The sequence below is a fragment of the Colletotrichum fructicola genome, assembly GCF_000319635.2.
Source record: "Colletotrichum fructicola Nara gc5 chromosome Unknown KSG_Nara_v1_contig03, whole genome shotgun sequence".
Classification (NCBI taxonomy): Eukaryota; Fungi; Ascomycota; class Sordariomycetes; order Glomerellales; family Glomerellaceae; genus Colletotrichum; species Colletotrichum fructicola.
The window spans coordinates 1247515-1262016 of NW_027094053.1; the positions used below are offsets into that span (position 1 = coordinate 1247515).

The 14502-nt window shown below is 49.4% G+C and overlaps 5 protein-coding genes across 5 annotated transcripts; 4 read left to right on the plus strand and 1 right to left on the minus strand.

Annotated features, from left to right (window-relative positions):
- Positions 1-4223: 4223 nt before the first annotated feature.
- Positions 4224-6449, plus strand: CGGC5_v005141 (Uncharacterized protein; the record flags this gene model as incomplete). The annotated part of the gene is made up of 4 exons (XM_032032523.1): positions 4224-4464; positions 4520-4680; positions 4734-5922; positions 5974-6449. The coding sequence occupies 4 exons, from the start codon at positions 4224-4226 to the stop codon at positions 6447-6449; spliced, it is 2067 nt and encodes a 688-aa protein (XP_031892993.1).
- Positions 6450-6696: 247 nt separating this feature from the next.
- Positions 6697-7808, minus strand: cctO-7 (Cyclochlorotine biosynthesis protein O; the record flags this gene model as incomplete). Its single annotated transcript, XM_032032534.1, has 5 exons — positions 6697-7009; positions 7061-7086; positions 7150-7466; positions 7516-7693; positions 7749-7808. The coding sequence occupies 5 exons, from the start codon at positions 7806-7808 to the stop codon at positions 6697-6699; spliced, it is 894 nt and encodes a 297-aa protein (XP_031892992.1).
- A 1231-nt stretch (positions 7809-9039) lies between these two features.
- CGGC5_v005143 (uncharacterized protein) lies at positions 9040-9378 on the plus strand (the record flags this gene model as incomplete). Its single annotated transcript, XM_032032546.1, has 1 exon — positions 9040-9378. The coding sequence occupies one exon, from the start codon at positions 9040-9042 to the stop codon at positions 9376-9378; it is 339 nt and encodes a 112-aa protein (XP_031893365.1).
- A 1446-nt stretch (positions 9379-10824) lies between these two features.
- Positions 10825-11895, plus strand: CGGC5_v005144 (uncharacterized protein; the record flags this gene model as incomplete). Its single annotated transcript, XM_032032557.2, has 1 exon — positions 10825-11895. One exon carries the CDS (start codon positions 10825-10827, stop codon positions 11893-11895), a length of 1071 nt encoding a protein of 356 aa, XP_031893366.2.
- Positions 11896-12614: 719 nt separating this feature from the next.
- On the plus strand, positions 12615-13433 carry hsdA-2 (3-alpha-hydroxysteroid dehydrogenase/carbonyl reductase; the record flags this gene model as incomplete). The annotated part of the gene is made up of 1 exon (XM_032032568.1): positions 12615-13433. One exon carries the CDS (start codon positions 12615-12617, stop codon positions 13431-13433), a length of 819 nt encoding a protein of 272 aa, XP_031893367.1.
- Positions 13434-14502: the final 1069 nt, after the last annotated feature.

Here is a 14502-nt window from a genome sequence, read left to right on the forward strand (position 1 = left end):
ACGACCACATGCTCCACGAACGGTTCATTTCTTCATTTTGGGAAGGAACTATCCGCGTCATTGGCATATTTGTGTTTAAATAGCGATGATTTTGCTGGTTTTGCAAGAAGAATAAGAAACAGCGCAAATGCCGGACGTCTGTGTCTTCTTGGGCTCGCTGCAATGTACATATGTGTGATCGCCAATTCTAGCATTGCTGCGTCTAAGTTATGTTTAGGTTGCTGTATGCATCTTCGGGTACGTCTGACGTGGTGTCTTTGGCATAACTTGAATACGTCGAGATAGATCATGGACGACGAGGATGATGGACGGCCTCATGGTGTGAACCTCGCGCGCTTGGGTTATGGCATTGAAGCTTGACTCTATCCAACGGTCCTGCTGAGACGCTTCTGTAATGTGCGAGTGCAGAAACCACGAAGGCGCATGATTGGTCGTTGCGAGGACGTGGTAGACTGCGTGGCATTTCTGAATTTATACATGATCCATCGGGATTCGTTTCGAGGACTACTTCCGTGTGGTTTATGTCTCTAAGCTGGCCAGAGGGTCAGCGAGTTAGAGGAGTATAAATTCAGTTATCCAATGTGATTTAGACTCTCGTCCCGGCAAATGGGAGTCGATGCTGTGAGTATCTCGCTGCGGAAAGGTGCGCGCGTGCGAGCCGGAGATCATCAACTTTGCGTGGTTTGTGGAGGGGAGCCAGCTACGTGGACGATGATATGATTCTCATCATTATACGATGTTGAGAATATGTGGAGAACAGAGACAATGACGGGTGGTAGTGAATTTGAATGTTTAGGCGTGAATGGTCTAGCAGGTTGTACATCAGGCCTCACGCGCGGGACTTCCGGATCCCCTTTCACTTTTAACTGCCAAATCTCACAGCATGATTGATAGAGCTTCAATTGCCTCGTTTGACGTTGAATAAGGCCTGGGAGGATGCCTGATAAGTCGTGTTCTGACGCACACGAAGCGCGATCTGGAGATAGCTTGATCCATGTCATTCTAGGCATTTTTTGTGTCGCTAGGTCACAGCTGGGGGCGAGGAGTTTTGTATTTAAGCAAACCACTGCACATGGAATTTCTGTCTCAGAAACGACAATGTCCTCGATCCGGTCCTCTGATGCATCGCGATGTCAATATGAGCTTTGACACATCGTCTATCGACAAGTTTAAGTAACAACACAAAACGCGCAAAGCCTTAACTGATACCGTGTTATCTGTGGTTATATGCTGTTCCGCATATACAACAGACAACATGAACGAGAGAAGACGAAAATTCATGCGACAGACACTTTCGAGAAAGCAAACTGTAGAAGTTGTTCGTTGTCGTAGATAATACTTATCTTTGCATTTACCTGATTCAGAGACGCGATATGCACAATTGCGGCCGCATTGAAGCTTTTTAAAAGTCAAATTGTATTCAACTTGTAGCTTTCCTTGGGCTACGATATTCGTGTGACAAAACGCACCTTTGGGGGTTCTTTTGTCCTAGATACATACAGATTAGCGAATTGAGAAGTCAGAAGACAGCTGGGTATTCCCGTTCCCGCAAGACATCAGCGATTCCTCAAGTCCCTCGACGCCGCTGTCACTACTTCTTATAAAATGAGAGCGGGTCTTGTGGGAAAGTCCTTCAAATCCGCGAGCCTCCAAACTCTTGATTGTTCTTAATAACAAAGAACACATCTTGATTTCGGGTCTTTTACACAAGCACGAGCGCGGATGTCCAACGAACTTCTTCAAATTACCTGGTTTGATGATTCGAGTATGAATAATACACTGGGAGGGCGAAGCACTGTTAGGCGGCAAGACGAAGCGATCCCCGAGATGCGTGGTTTTCATTGAGCTCTAATTACTACGGAGGCAAAAAACCAAGAGACTTCGGCTTCTTCAATCGGAACCAATTCCACCTGGGCAACAGATGGGAAATCTTGAAGGATCCGCAATGTAAGCAGATCTGGGCTCTTGATATATGGCTATAACACACCATCTTCCCGCCGACGACGTAGGACCGGGCGTATCCACTGGCAGATATGCGTTGAGCATGCATCATTCTGCAACAAGATTGGAACTCCCACAATAGGACGCAAACACGCTGCGGCCCCCCCCCCCCAAAAAAAAAGCACCCGCAGGGGATTGTGCCGAGGGTTTGACGCAAAGGACGACAATAAAGCCGGGCGGGTGGAAGGACCTTGAAGACTTTAGTAGGCCACATATTTGCTGCAGGCAGAGCGTGCACGAGGACTGCCACTATCTACAGCATTCATGCCTGTATGCTCTTGTCATACTATCCGGCAGGTATGTGGGCGCACATACTCGCGAAGAGACAGGAGTAACTCTCTACAATCAGGGGCGCTGGAAGATGTACATCATGACTGAACAAACCCACAGGGATATGTTTATACTTTGTTCTTGCTGCTGTATTCAGGAGGTTGCTGCGCATTGTCGCCTTTCAAAAAGTTATGGCTTGTTTGAAATAGTGAATTTACCTTGTATCGTGGTCTGGGACATTACCTCTAAGACTTTCGTGTGATGTCCACATTCGTGAGAACTAATTTCCTACGACTGCCTTTGACTGGGAAACATGGCAATGATCTGGTACTGATTGTTCTCCATAGGCCGACAAGGTACCCAGACGCTGTTGCAGTCAGCTTTCTGAAAGCGAGCAATGCCTTCTGGTCGTGAACTCGTATTACTAGGTTTCGAGGCGCTAACAGAGTTATGTCAGCCTGGATGTTCTGCCCAAAATGGACACGTGAATATCAATGGCAGAAGATACTGACTCTACTAGCGAAGATCAGCCATTCTGGTTCCCCAACAGGAAAATGCAGTAAGAAAGAACAGAGATTGTCCTCGCGGACGGGTTGAGACAACCCGAGTGGCTTTTGCTAGGCAAGATGCCGGTTGTTAACGGCCAAGGTTGTCATGTGAATAGCTTGCTAGCTCCTGATGAACAGTAATACTTCACGGGATGCCTATTGAAATGGTAGACAAACATGAGCATCAAAATGAGACTGACATTGAAGATGACTTAGAAAATGGGCACCGAAAATCGGGATACATGCTTCTGTCCCTGAAGGTTGAAGTGCAGGAAATCATCTGCTTGAAGTGAACGATCCAACTGTGAACGCCTGTTGTCAGGATTGGTAGCTCGAGCATTTATGAAGGCTCCACGGCTGCTTGAATGGATTCATGCTCTATAAACCAAGAGGTACCAGAACAAGAATGTTGAACGGACATCCGAGGACTCCTCGGCAGGCAATTGCCGTGTGCTGACGGGTACTTCTTCCCTTAGGCACTCCGGATAGCTGGGCTGATCTTGGCAAGATAACACTCCGAGAAAGTCTTGAGACACCCCCGAATAATGATTACCGATTCGTGCTCTCTCATCACAGCACATGCCTCAAGTTTCCTATCTCAGGAGCTGCAACACCAGGCACATTTCAATCACCAGGAAGGCTGAAGACCTGGAATGATTGCATTCGTATTTCTCGACCCAGTGGCTTGGCTCATATCGCTGATTCTGCAACACGTCTCCGCGAACGTGGAGTCGGGCAGGGAGATCATCACACAGAATTGCCCCAGACAGCCACAAGCGCGTCTCAAGTCGGGAAGATGCACCCGGGACAGTTGACTGACAAGGCGGGGAAACCCGCCAGAGCCTCTTGATTCGACGAATCGCGCTGCAAGACACGGAGCTGATTTGGGCAGTCAGACAGTGTCTCGTGCGATGTCTCAACCGGCCTCTCAGCCCGTGGCGCTTGGCCCTGTTCGGCGAAACCACTTCTCCAACCGGAGTAAAACGCAGAGGGTGAAGGCCATGTGGCTACCTGAGAGCCTAAACCGTAACAGAATAGGCGCGAAGGAAATCTGCGATCAGGACGTGGATGGGATTGTGAGTATGGTGTTCGTTGGGCTGAGCGCGCGTGCTCTAGCGGGACGAACGTCTCAAACTGTGATCTGCAGTGGAATCGTTTTCATGATGCTAAATATGCTACTAGGGAGTAGCCGAATGTCCAATTTCCGTTCGCATTTTTGAGCTTGTCGATGGCATGTGCCCGTGCAGAGGAATACCGAACGATGCTAGAGAAGCGCAAACAGGAGAAGCCTCTTGTTTTGATCCCAGGCAGGAAAGCGATATAAAGAGTCGCCTCTGCGGAGGCAATCCGAAAGGAATCACTCAAGTCACAGTATAGCAAAAGTTTACATCTCTCATAGCCAAGATGTCGTTCCCTTCCGACCAGTCTCAAGCCTCCGTGGACACGGCTCTCTCGTCGCCTCAGAGCAGTCCCACCCAGCAGCATTTCCCCGCAGGTCGACAGCCGGGAAAGAAGAAGCGCAACCTCATCTTGTGCTTTGACGGCACCGGCAATGATTTCACTGCGTCCGAGAAGGATACCAACGTGGTCAAGCTTCTGAGCATGCTTGACCGTAACCACGAGGACCAGTTTCACTACTACCAGAGTAAGTCTTCTAGACTAAGGTAGCTATTACTCCCGTTACTTATAATCTGCTATAGCTGGTATCGGAACCTACAATGTCAACGAGAAGACGGTCCACAAGAATACCTTTCAAGAAGTCTTGAGCACTGTCGAACGAACTATCGATGAAGGATTCGCCACAACCTTTGACGCCCATATTATGGCAGGATATCGGTTCTTAATGCGTTACTATGAGACTGTAAGTATAACAACTTCGCGTGACGTTACCGTCTCTAATTCATGGACGCGTAGGGCGACAGGATCTACATGTTTGGATTCAGCCGTGGTGCATACACTGCCAAGTTCCTTGCTCGCATGGTCTACAGCGTCGGTCTTCTTTGTAGAGGCAATGAAGAGATGGTTCCTTTCGCATACCGTCTCTATGACCGCTATCTTGATGGCAAGCTCAAGTGCAAGAACCATGAGGGCGAGGGCCAGGACGAGAACTCTGATGTCGAAGACGAAGAGTCTGACTGCGAAGATCACAAGCTTGACGAATCTGTCAGAATCAAAAAGAAAGAGAAGAAAGAGCGTAAGGCTCGCACACGAGAGCTTCGAAAGTTCAGCAAGACCTTCTGCAAGCAGGAACCTTCCTTTGACGTGGACCGACCCAGACATCAGACGAAGGTCACCAACGTCAAGGTGCACTTCTTGGGCCTCTGGGACTGTGTCAACTCTGTCGGTACCATGGAACAAAAGGCCACCAAGGAAGTTCTGGTGAAGGGCACTGCCCACATCATTCGTCATGCCGTGGCCGTGGATGAGCGTCGGGTCAAGTTCAAGGCAGCGCTTTTCCAACAAGACAAGGACAAGAAACAGAACCACGATTACGAGGATATCAAGGAGGTCTGGTTCCCAGGAAACCACGGCGACGTCGGCGGAGGATGGGACCCCGTCAAAGACCATCTCGAGATTGACGACAAGGACGCAAAATACTCGGCAAGGATCAAAGTTGGTGCATCGAATGCGTACACCAACATTCGTACCTCGAAGGTTGTTTCGAAATTCCGTGCTCTCTTGGGCTTGAGTCCAGTGAAGCGAGAGAAGACTGGGCCTGGCAAAATGGCTTGTCACGTTTGCAAGGACTGCGGTCTATGCAAGGCTGAGAAGTGCCTCCTTTCAGACTGCAAGACAGGACACCAAATGTGTTCTAAGACGGAGTGCAAGGCATGCCACGAGCAGATCGTCTGCAGAGACGCAACCCACACCAAGAGCAAGCAGTTGAAGTTTGAGCCTTGCCAGCTGAGCGATGTCCCTTTGATGTGGATGATGAAAGAGCTCGAGGCCGACAGACACGTCTACTGGAAGGAAGACAAAGTCAACGAGTTCAGGCATCGGTATGAACACAACAAGGAATCGGCCCTCAACGGTTCTGTCCATGATCCAATCATGTTCGGCTTCGGCACCGGCTTTTTCAAGGTGTTGTTCTGGAACTTCTTGGGTAAGCGCCAACACCAAGTATGATGGAGGGATTTGAAACTAACTGGTATAGAATTCTTTCCTCTGATCCAACGATGGGAAATAACTCACGGCGAAAACCTTTGGAACCGTTTCTGGTTCCGCGGGAAGGTGAATGACAAGCGCGACGAGAAAACAAAGACCTGGGAGTGGATTCGATTCCCTCTTAACAAGGGCGCCACGCGAGACATTCCTAAGGACGCTACCTTTCACGAGTCGCTTTTCCAGAAGCTGTGTAACGACGAAACCTATCGACCCCAGAACAACCACGGGGATGGGAAGCCATGCCTAGTGACAATTAAGAACGGCAGAAAGGTGAAGTCGGAGATTCGATCATTGTACCACTTGATGCAGACTGAACACAAATTGCACGCTCACCCTGATCACCAGGTGTACAATTTCAAGTTGTACGCGGATGGTGACGAGTACAAGAAGGTCCAAGAGCAGGCTAAGAAGCATGAAGAGAGGCTGAGGGCGGCACACCACGGCGTAGAATCCCAAGGTGTTTAGGCGATTAGTTGTGCAGTTCCTTTATAGGTGGTCATGAATGGTTGATGTGATGTGTGTTAGTTGAAACAGAAATTAAAATTGCACGTTTCGTTTGATTCAATTCTAATCGTCCAAACATTATTTAGGCACTATTTGTCCATATTCAGTGTAGACGGTGGTTCCAGAAATAATGCCACCCTCGAGAAATCGGTCTCAGGAGAAATGATTACATCACAGCCATGAAGTCGCATGCTGTATGTCACCAGTCCTAATTATGATGCCCTGCATCCTTCCCGATCAGTAGAAGCGACGGTTCTGGCTCAACCTCGGGGAAGCCCGCTGGTCTGGGAAGATTCTTGAACTTCAGAATTTGCTCAGAAATGCCGTTCTTATGCTGCCATTCCAAAATTGGATCATGAGCAACACACTGCCGTTTGATGTTGAAATCAGGGTATGGGTTTTCTTGAGTCTTCATCCAGTTGTGGGATATCAGATCTAGGCTTGGGTTGCATGTCAAGGCCTGCAAGATGATGTCGACGCAGTGTGCCAAGTGAGCTTGATGCCTTTTCGGTGCCATTGAACTTGTTCAAAGTAAGCATCATGTCCAACCTAAAATTACCATTGAAACGTACATGTTCTTGTATGAATTACTGTAATACTAAAACTGCATCAGTACCGTCGTCTATGATGCTTGGGCATCGAGGTACCTCGATGAACTTACATAGTCCCAGTAGGCATATTTACGTATCGCGTTGAGACAATGCAGCTGGTGTTGCATGTCAATCTCGACCAGGTACTTGTCGGGGCCCACGCCCCAGTCTTCAGGGATAGACACAGAAATCTCTGGATCTTTGCCCATCTTTCTGAGTGCATCTCCGCTAACACCAAAATACTCGATGCGCGCCATGTCATCCCATGCTTTGTCGACCTCTTCGCTGGGCGGCTGTCGCCAAATGCGGGATGGAGTGTAGTCGTTGAACAGCGTTCCTTTGACTTCGACGGTCTCGAGCTTGATTGGAACGTCGTCGAGTATGGGACCTAACAAGCGGCGTGAGACCAACATTCGTGAACAATAGTACGAACTTACTGTAAGGTGAAACCCGCTTCATAAGCCGAATGGGGTCATGCAGTAGTCTCCAAGAGACGAACAGCATTCCACACGACAAGACGAAGAAGAAAACATTGAAGATCGTGATTGCTTTCGAGCGATAGCTCCATACCTGCCTACTCGGAGGAACTTGAGAGGGCCAGTCCGATTTCGATGACTCCAGTCCTTAGCTTTCCTTATCAAAAGTCGGCAGCAACGAGTGTTTTGCTCACCTCATCCAAAAGGCTCTCGGCAGAGTCCTTCTCAAGGTCGTTGTGATAGATCTCTCTCATTTCTGCAAGTTGAATTGAAAAGCAGAGTCTGCCGCAAGCGAAGCAAACGGGCTGTAGCAGAAGATTCTGGTTTTCCTGGCACGCCCCATTGGGGTTAACGTCGGCAAAATTGCAGTACTCCGTAAGCGATGGCAAAATGAAGGATTTTGTCAAACTGTCCAGACCGAGTGAAGTCGTAAGATGAAATGTTTCCACCTGCCTGAAATCGAAAAGCCATCTAGATCCTTCACGTCCTGCATAAAGTGTAGGAACTCGCGGCTGCATGAGATGCATTGCCCAATCACACAATGCAGCTGAAGGATGCGCCGAGACCACCAGGATTATGCCAAGAAGTGAGATTTGACTACTAAATTGGACTTATTCAGCGACGAGGCAGTACGAATGAGTGAGATGTCTTGATGTAGCCCATTTCGCCGCATGAAAACAGCCCGAATATTGAGAGTGAAATAGGCCATCGAATGTCAACTTGGCACATGAAACCTGCTGACGATGAACTCTCAAACAGCTGAAGGATGGGGTGAAGGTCAGTAAAGAAGTGGGACAAAAGATAAGACGTGCCTCTAGGACCCCAAAAGATCGCCCCGCCAGCGGAACAAGACACTCTAGGGTGAGACGCAGATGAAGTAGAGCTTTCGGCAAGGTTGCGGCACTGATCCGACGCGTAGACAGGAATTGAGTCTATTTGGCAACGGCCCTTGCTAAGCGTAGGATTCCGCGCTTGCAGATACCCCTTGTAAATCCACCCAGCACTTGGGGGCGGTTGTACACCTTCTCGATGGAGTTAGCCCAGTAGTCACGATCTCGGACTGTCTCGAAACGGCATGTAAAGTATGTGTTCAGTACGTCATGTGAGATATACGACATGCCTTCATTGGCATGATGCTTCGAGTAGGATTGGCGATGGATTTCGTGTCACATTGGCGACAATGGTATCATACACAGTCTAGTCCTACCAGGACCAAGCGCTACTTGGTTACGAGCACGTCGGGCGGAATATCGAAGAGAATGGGCGCTTATCTTCGCGACGGGACAGCGGAATACCTCTTTAGCGTTGACGATTGAAGGCATCTTGACGCAGGTGATAGACCAAGGAGGTTGGCAGGCTTGAAGAAACGGTATAAAGCGACGACCGTTGCAATCATCAGTGGTCTATATCAACTCCAAGTCATCAACCAGGCCAACACAAACTTGTCAGCCCTCAGACAGCCGGTTATCATACCAATTATTCATCATGCGTGTCCAAAGTCTTCTTGTCACCGTCGCAGCTTGCGTCTCGTTCGCCTCTGGTGCGCCAGTTGTCGCCGAGGCATATGGCCCTCCTACCAGCCCGGATGTCATCTCCAAGAAAGACACCGTGGAGGCGTACGGACCTCCCGTCAATCCGCACATCATCTCCAAAAAGGACAATGTCGAAGCGTACGGCCCGCCTGTGAACCCGCATATCATTTCGAAGAAAGACACAGTCGAGGCCTACGGTCCTCCCATAAACCCTCATATCCCGGCTGTGGAGGAGAAGCGCGAGACTGTCGAGGCATACGGCCCACCGATCAGCCCTCACATCATTAGCTAGATGGAATGATGTCTATTATGTTCATCAGGAGGTTAAGAAGCCCGAGAACCATGACAGCTTCAGGTCAGTGGTAGTCGCACGAGGGCAGAGTGGCTTCAGAAAGCTTTTGAGGAGGTTCAGCGTGTAGTTGGAAAGGACATTCTACGAACGGCTGTCATGAGTTTCGGAAGAATTAGAAAATAGGAATCCGAGTCACAAAATACTGAATTCAACATCGCATATTGTCACAAACGAGACTAGTTCCGCCACTATGAAGTTTCCTGTACATGCTCATGCACTTGCTTTCATATCTAGTTAGATTCTCCAAGCTTGAAACAAACAAGTTGCGAATACTGCAACCAAAGAGACAAAAGCACAAGCATCCTCTGTGATTCGGCCATATAAGACAGGTATCGTGGGGGCCGGCACCCAGCCGAAGCAAAAGCAAAACGTTCCGAAACCGAGAATCGAACTCGGGGCTATGCCTAACCTCTCACGAGATGAGAGGGCATCATGTTGGCCACTACACCATATCGGATGCCATTTGATGAGAAACGATGAAAATTTTGCAAATATGTCCCAATGGTAGAAAAGGTGGATCAGCCCTAACCCGTCTTGCTGCACTTATCCGCCAAGACCCATCGACGACTCCAATTTGCATCTCCACTCTGCTTCTTTAGTGCCCTAGGTAGCAGCGCCTAACTAACATGCCGGGCTTAAGCATGGGCCGCGGGCTTTGGACTACTCACTGGGAGGTATTCGCCATTTGCATGAGGGGTTTGACAATTAGATTGAGGTCTTTAAGGGTTGAAGAGAGTTGCAGTAGATCAACCGGTTGCTTTCAATGTGTGCCGAGGCCAATGTGTAATTTAATTACTTCAGACCGTGAGTTCCTACAGAGCGCCTCAGGCCCTTTCCTGTTAATGGAGTTCATGGCTTAATCATGGAAAGAGTCAAGACAACATACTTGCAGAGGAAACCACTTCCTACGTTACTTTTTCATGAACGATCCGAAACAGCGCAAATTGTGGGAAGGTGCCGCCTGCCTCACAGACCAGGTGTTCGTCGAAGAAGGTGCAAGGGAAGGTGAGTTTCCCCGCTGAACGGAAAGTCAACTAGATTCAAATTGCCGACGCCCAATGACGACACCAATGTTCCCCAACGACATAACATTAGCGATCCTGACTGCTGCGCTGTATGAACCTATCAGGCAGCCTACAAAATGTCGTTCAATCCTTTCACAGCCGTTGCTCGAATTTTGATGTGCAACTTCACCATTTTAGTCCCACAGCAACATCAACCTGCTTTAGGATATTCACGCTTTGCTTTGAGCTTCGTCCGGACTCAGATGCACCTTTTCGGTACGCCGCCATCAAGTCTACGATGACATCAATGCTGACACCATCAGAACAAAAACTGGCTATTATGCCTGGTCACTCGACGGAAATCAAGCACCCTTCCAAAATCATGGTCGTCGGGGACTCGATGTCTCACGGCCGCGAGGGAGACTTCACCTGGCGGTACAGGCTATGGGAATGGCTCAATGAGGAGAATCTCAACTTTGAGTTTGTTGGTCCGTGCAACAGCACCTTCAAACCCTCGGAATCACAGACATCGAGCCCGTCTCTACTGGCGATAGAACAGTCAAATGAGGCATCACCAGAGGTTTGCAAGTTCATGGACAACGGTGGTTACGCAGACGGAATGAAATTTGGATCTCAGCACTTCTCCGTTTGGGGACAGCAAACGGGGCAATGCGCGGAGGCGATCCGCCAGCAGGTGGCAACGTACGAACCAGACTTGCTACTTGTCATGCTTGGCTTCAACGACATGGGATGGGGCGTCAGAGGACCAGAAGACACTATCAAGGTCATGAAGGAGCTGCTCGATAACGCCCGCTCTGCCAGTCCACGTCTGAAATTTGCCGTCGCAAGTGTCCCTCAACGAACTCCCATGGAAGGCACCAAGCAATTGGCAAAGATGGTAGACACGTATAACAAATACCTGGAGCCATCGATCCACAGCTGGGATAATCGAGATTCTCCTGTTCGATTGGTCAGAATACGCGAGATCTATGACTGCTTTGATGGTAGCTACGACGGATTACATCCTAACGCCCTTGGCGAGTTCCAGATTGCTAGAGCATTCTCTCAAACCTTGGTGTCTCATTTCAGCATCGGCACCAGGGAAATCGTCATACCGCAGAAGATCCCAGAGAGACCGAGTCCTGTTCCAGTGAACGTCACTGCAGTGGCTCAGCCGCAGGGGATCACGGTTGTATGGGCTCGCGTATACGGCGCTCTAGGATATGACGTGAGATGCCGCTCCGACAAGACTTCGGAGTGGGAGGTTTGGCGCAAAGACACAAACCGACATGATACGATGGGTGTTGAGGATGGAGTCGAATACCAGTATCAAGTCCGAACGAACAATGGCCTCATGCGTGGCAAAGACGTACTATCGGAGTGGTCGCCTACCGTTTCGGTTGTTGCCCGCACAGCCGTGATACTAGAAGGAGAGAATTCACCAGAGCTTTAGAGTCTTCAGTATTCTAAGCAGGAACGTAGCATCCATAGCACTCCTCCCGCCTCCTGTGTCACAGTAGCAGATTTTGTATTGGTAGTCGCTACGCTGTATTAATTGGCATAGTTATCTCGTACGTTATTGAACATGCCATATTGCTGTGACAAATCTCTCAATTCGGGCGGAGAAGTAAAAGAAGTGCTGGATGTATCATTTTGCTCTTCTAATATTCATGCTATTTCTTTGGCTCTTGTATTTCTTCTTTCGTGTCTTTCACCTTTACGAGATGCCGCCCAATCGCCGAAATGCTGTTCGTGATGCCCAGTATGGTCTCACCGCAGGTCTTCAAGAGTAATTTCAATAATTTCAATGGCATAGTTCGCTCCAGTTTCTCTACACTCGTAGCTATCCTCACGTTAGCCGTTACCTCTGTTGTTGTCTCCGTTAACGTCCTTGTCGCCGTCCGTAATCCTTTAACTAAAGTCAGCTGTGACAACGAAGGCTTGTGGACATCGAAATGATACACTTACAACCCAACAAGAGATTAAAAGTTGACTATAGAGGATTTGAAGTTTTAGCGGTACACATAACCGATAGCGAGAGCGAGAGCGAAGTCCAGCATGACTCTATCGCTTGACCAACATCGAAAGCTTTGCTCATGACACTATGAAACGCGTCCTCTTTCCAATCGCATACAACATCAAGCATACTTTATCTTTGGCAAGAAAAACACGATGCAGTCCTCGAATGTGGTCGTGGTAGTTGGATGCGGCGGCAAGGGCCTCCCCTGCGCCCGCCGTCTGGGCATCGGCCGACAGGTCTTGCTCGCGGATGTCTCGGCCGATAGGCTTTCCATTGCCGCAACCGCCTTACACAATGAGGGCTATTTTGTTCATACGGCACTCGTGGATATTTCGAGCTTCGACTCGGTCAACGAGCTTGCGCAAAAGGCCTTTGTCATCGGCCCCGTCGAGACGATTATTCTCGCTGCTGGCGTAGGTCCAGCAGCCGACTGCGCCCGCACCGTCTACGAAATCGACCTGCTCGGGACCATCAACGTTATAGATGCCTTCCTTCCAATCGTGCAGGCTGGTTCCAACTTCGTCTGCATCTCTGGAATGGCGGGCCACCTCTGTCCACCTTTAGATCCCGCATTCGAACGTCACCTTGCCACGGCATCACGGGAACGGCTCCTGGCGCATCCCGACTTCAACATCAATGAGCCGGGCCCACAAGGAGCGGCTGCGGCATACGGTCTATCCATGCGTGGGAAGCTGGTTCGGGTGCAGGCTTCTGCCGCGGCTTGGGGGTCAAGGGGGGCCAGGATCAATTGTGTGAGCCCTGGAGTGATTCCTGCTCGGACTGATCAGCGCGGGGTGGATGGATCCGTTGATAATCTAGTAAGGATATCTCCAGCTAGGAGGGCTGTGACGCCGGCAGACATTGTCAACGCGGTAGCATTTCTTGTCAATCCTGCGTCCTGCTTCATCACTGGTACGGACATTTTGGTGGACGGCGGCATTGTCTCCTCCATGAGGTGGGACACGGAGTGAGATTCTAGCATAATGGAGGAAAACCCGAGTGTTTAATAAGTATAGCAGTGAATATCCATGAGCGCAAGAAGTACTCGCATTGTGAATTCTGTCATGAGACGATGTTGATGAGATTGAGTTGTTTGGGTTGCCAATGCCATTTGATGTGTTTTAGTAGTCTTTGGAAGATTGATCGAGTCCGCTCGTAGCAGGGTAGCAGGGATAATGACCATATACTTGTTGCAGGAGAGTTGTAATTGGTAGATTGATCCCGATGATGCACATGTGACTATGTCACAAAAAGCCGCACTTTGGCAGCCTGGCTGCCTAATCGTGCGACGTACAAAGCTGATCATGTCATACTCTCCGATAGACTCAAAGCCTGACTGAACCTATTTGCATGTTATCTATGATCTAGGCAGAGCGAACATGGATTGTTTAATTCGTTCAATATCTCTCGAGGACGCTCTCAGCACCCGCTGTGCGGATGGCACTCGACCAAAAACATTTGACTTCTTCGACACATTTGGCACTGAAGGTTGTCTTCTCTACTGCTCTGAATTCGCATCTCGGCAGAAGCTCTCGCCAGAAGCGATCAAAAGCTCACAAGCACCACACGAAGAGATCGTCAGACGAGGCAAGCACCGCGTTGCCCAAGGGAAGGCCTTCGAGTATCACGAATTGGCAGAATCTGCCCTTAGCGGATGTGGAACCTGTGGAGCTGTTAGACTGATGCTTGGTGAAGCTGAGGCACAACATTCATTATCTCTCTCTCGTTCTTCAACAATCAGATGGATCGTAGGCCACAAGGGCACGCTGAAAGTCACGGCGCCAGACGGACAGGAGACATGCGTCAGAATCCTCAACCTGTCAAACTCATGCAATACATTTCGACGGATGGACACAACCAATGGGATTGTAGGAGACACATCATCTTCTTTGAGTCTTCGACGCGCCCGAACCTGGATTGGAGACTGCGAAGCGAACCACAAGGATTGCGGCAAAGGGACCCAGCTGGAACTTCCAACGCGTCTCATCGACGTGACCGGAGTTTCGGACAACGGAATCGACGGCGTACGTCTTGTGAACA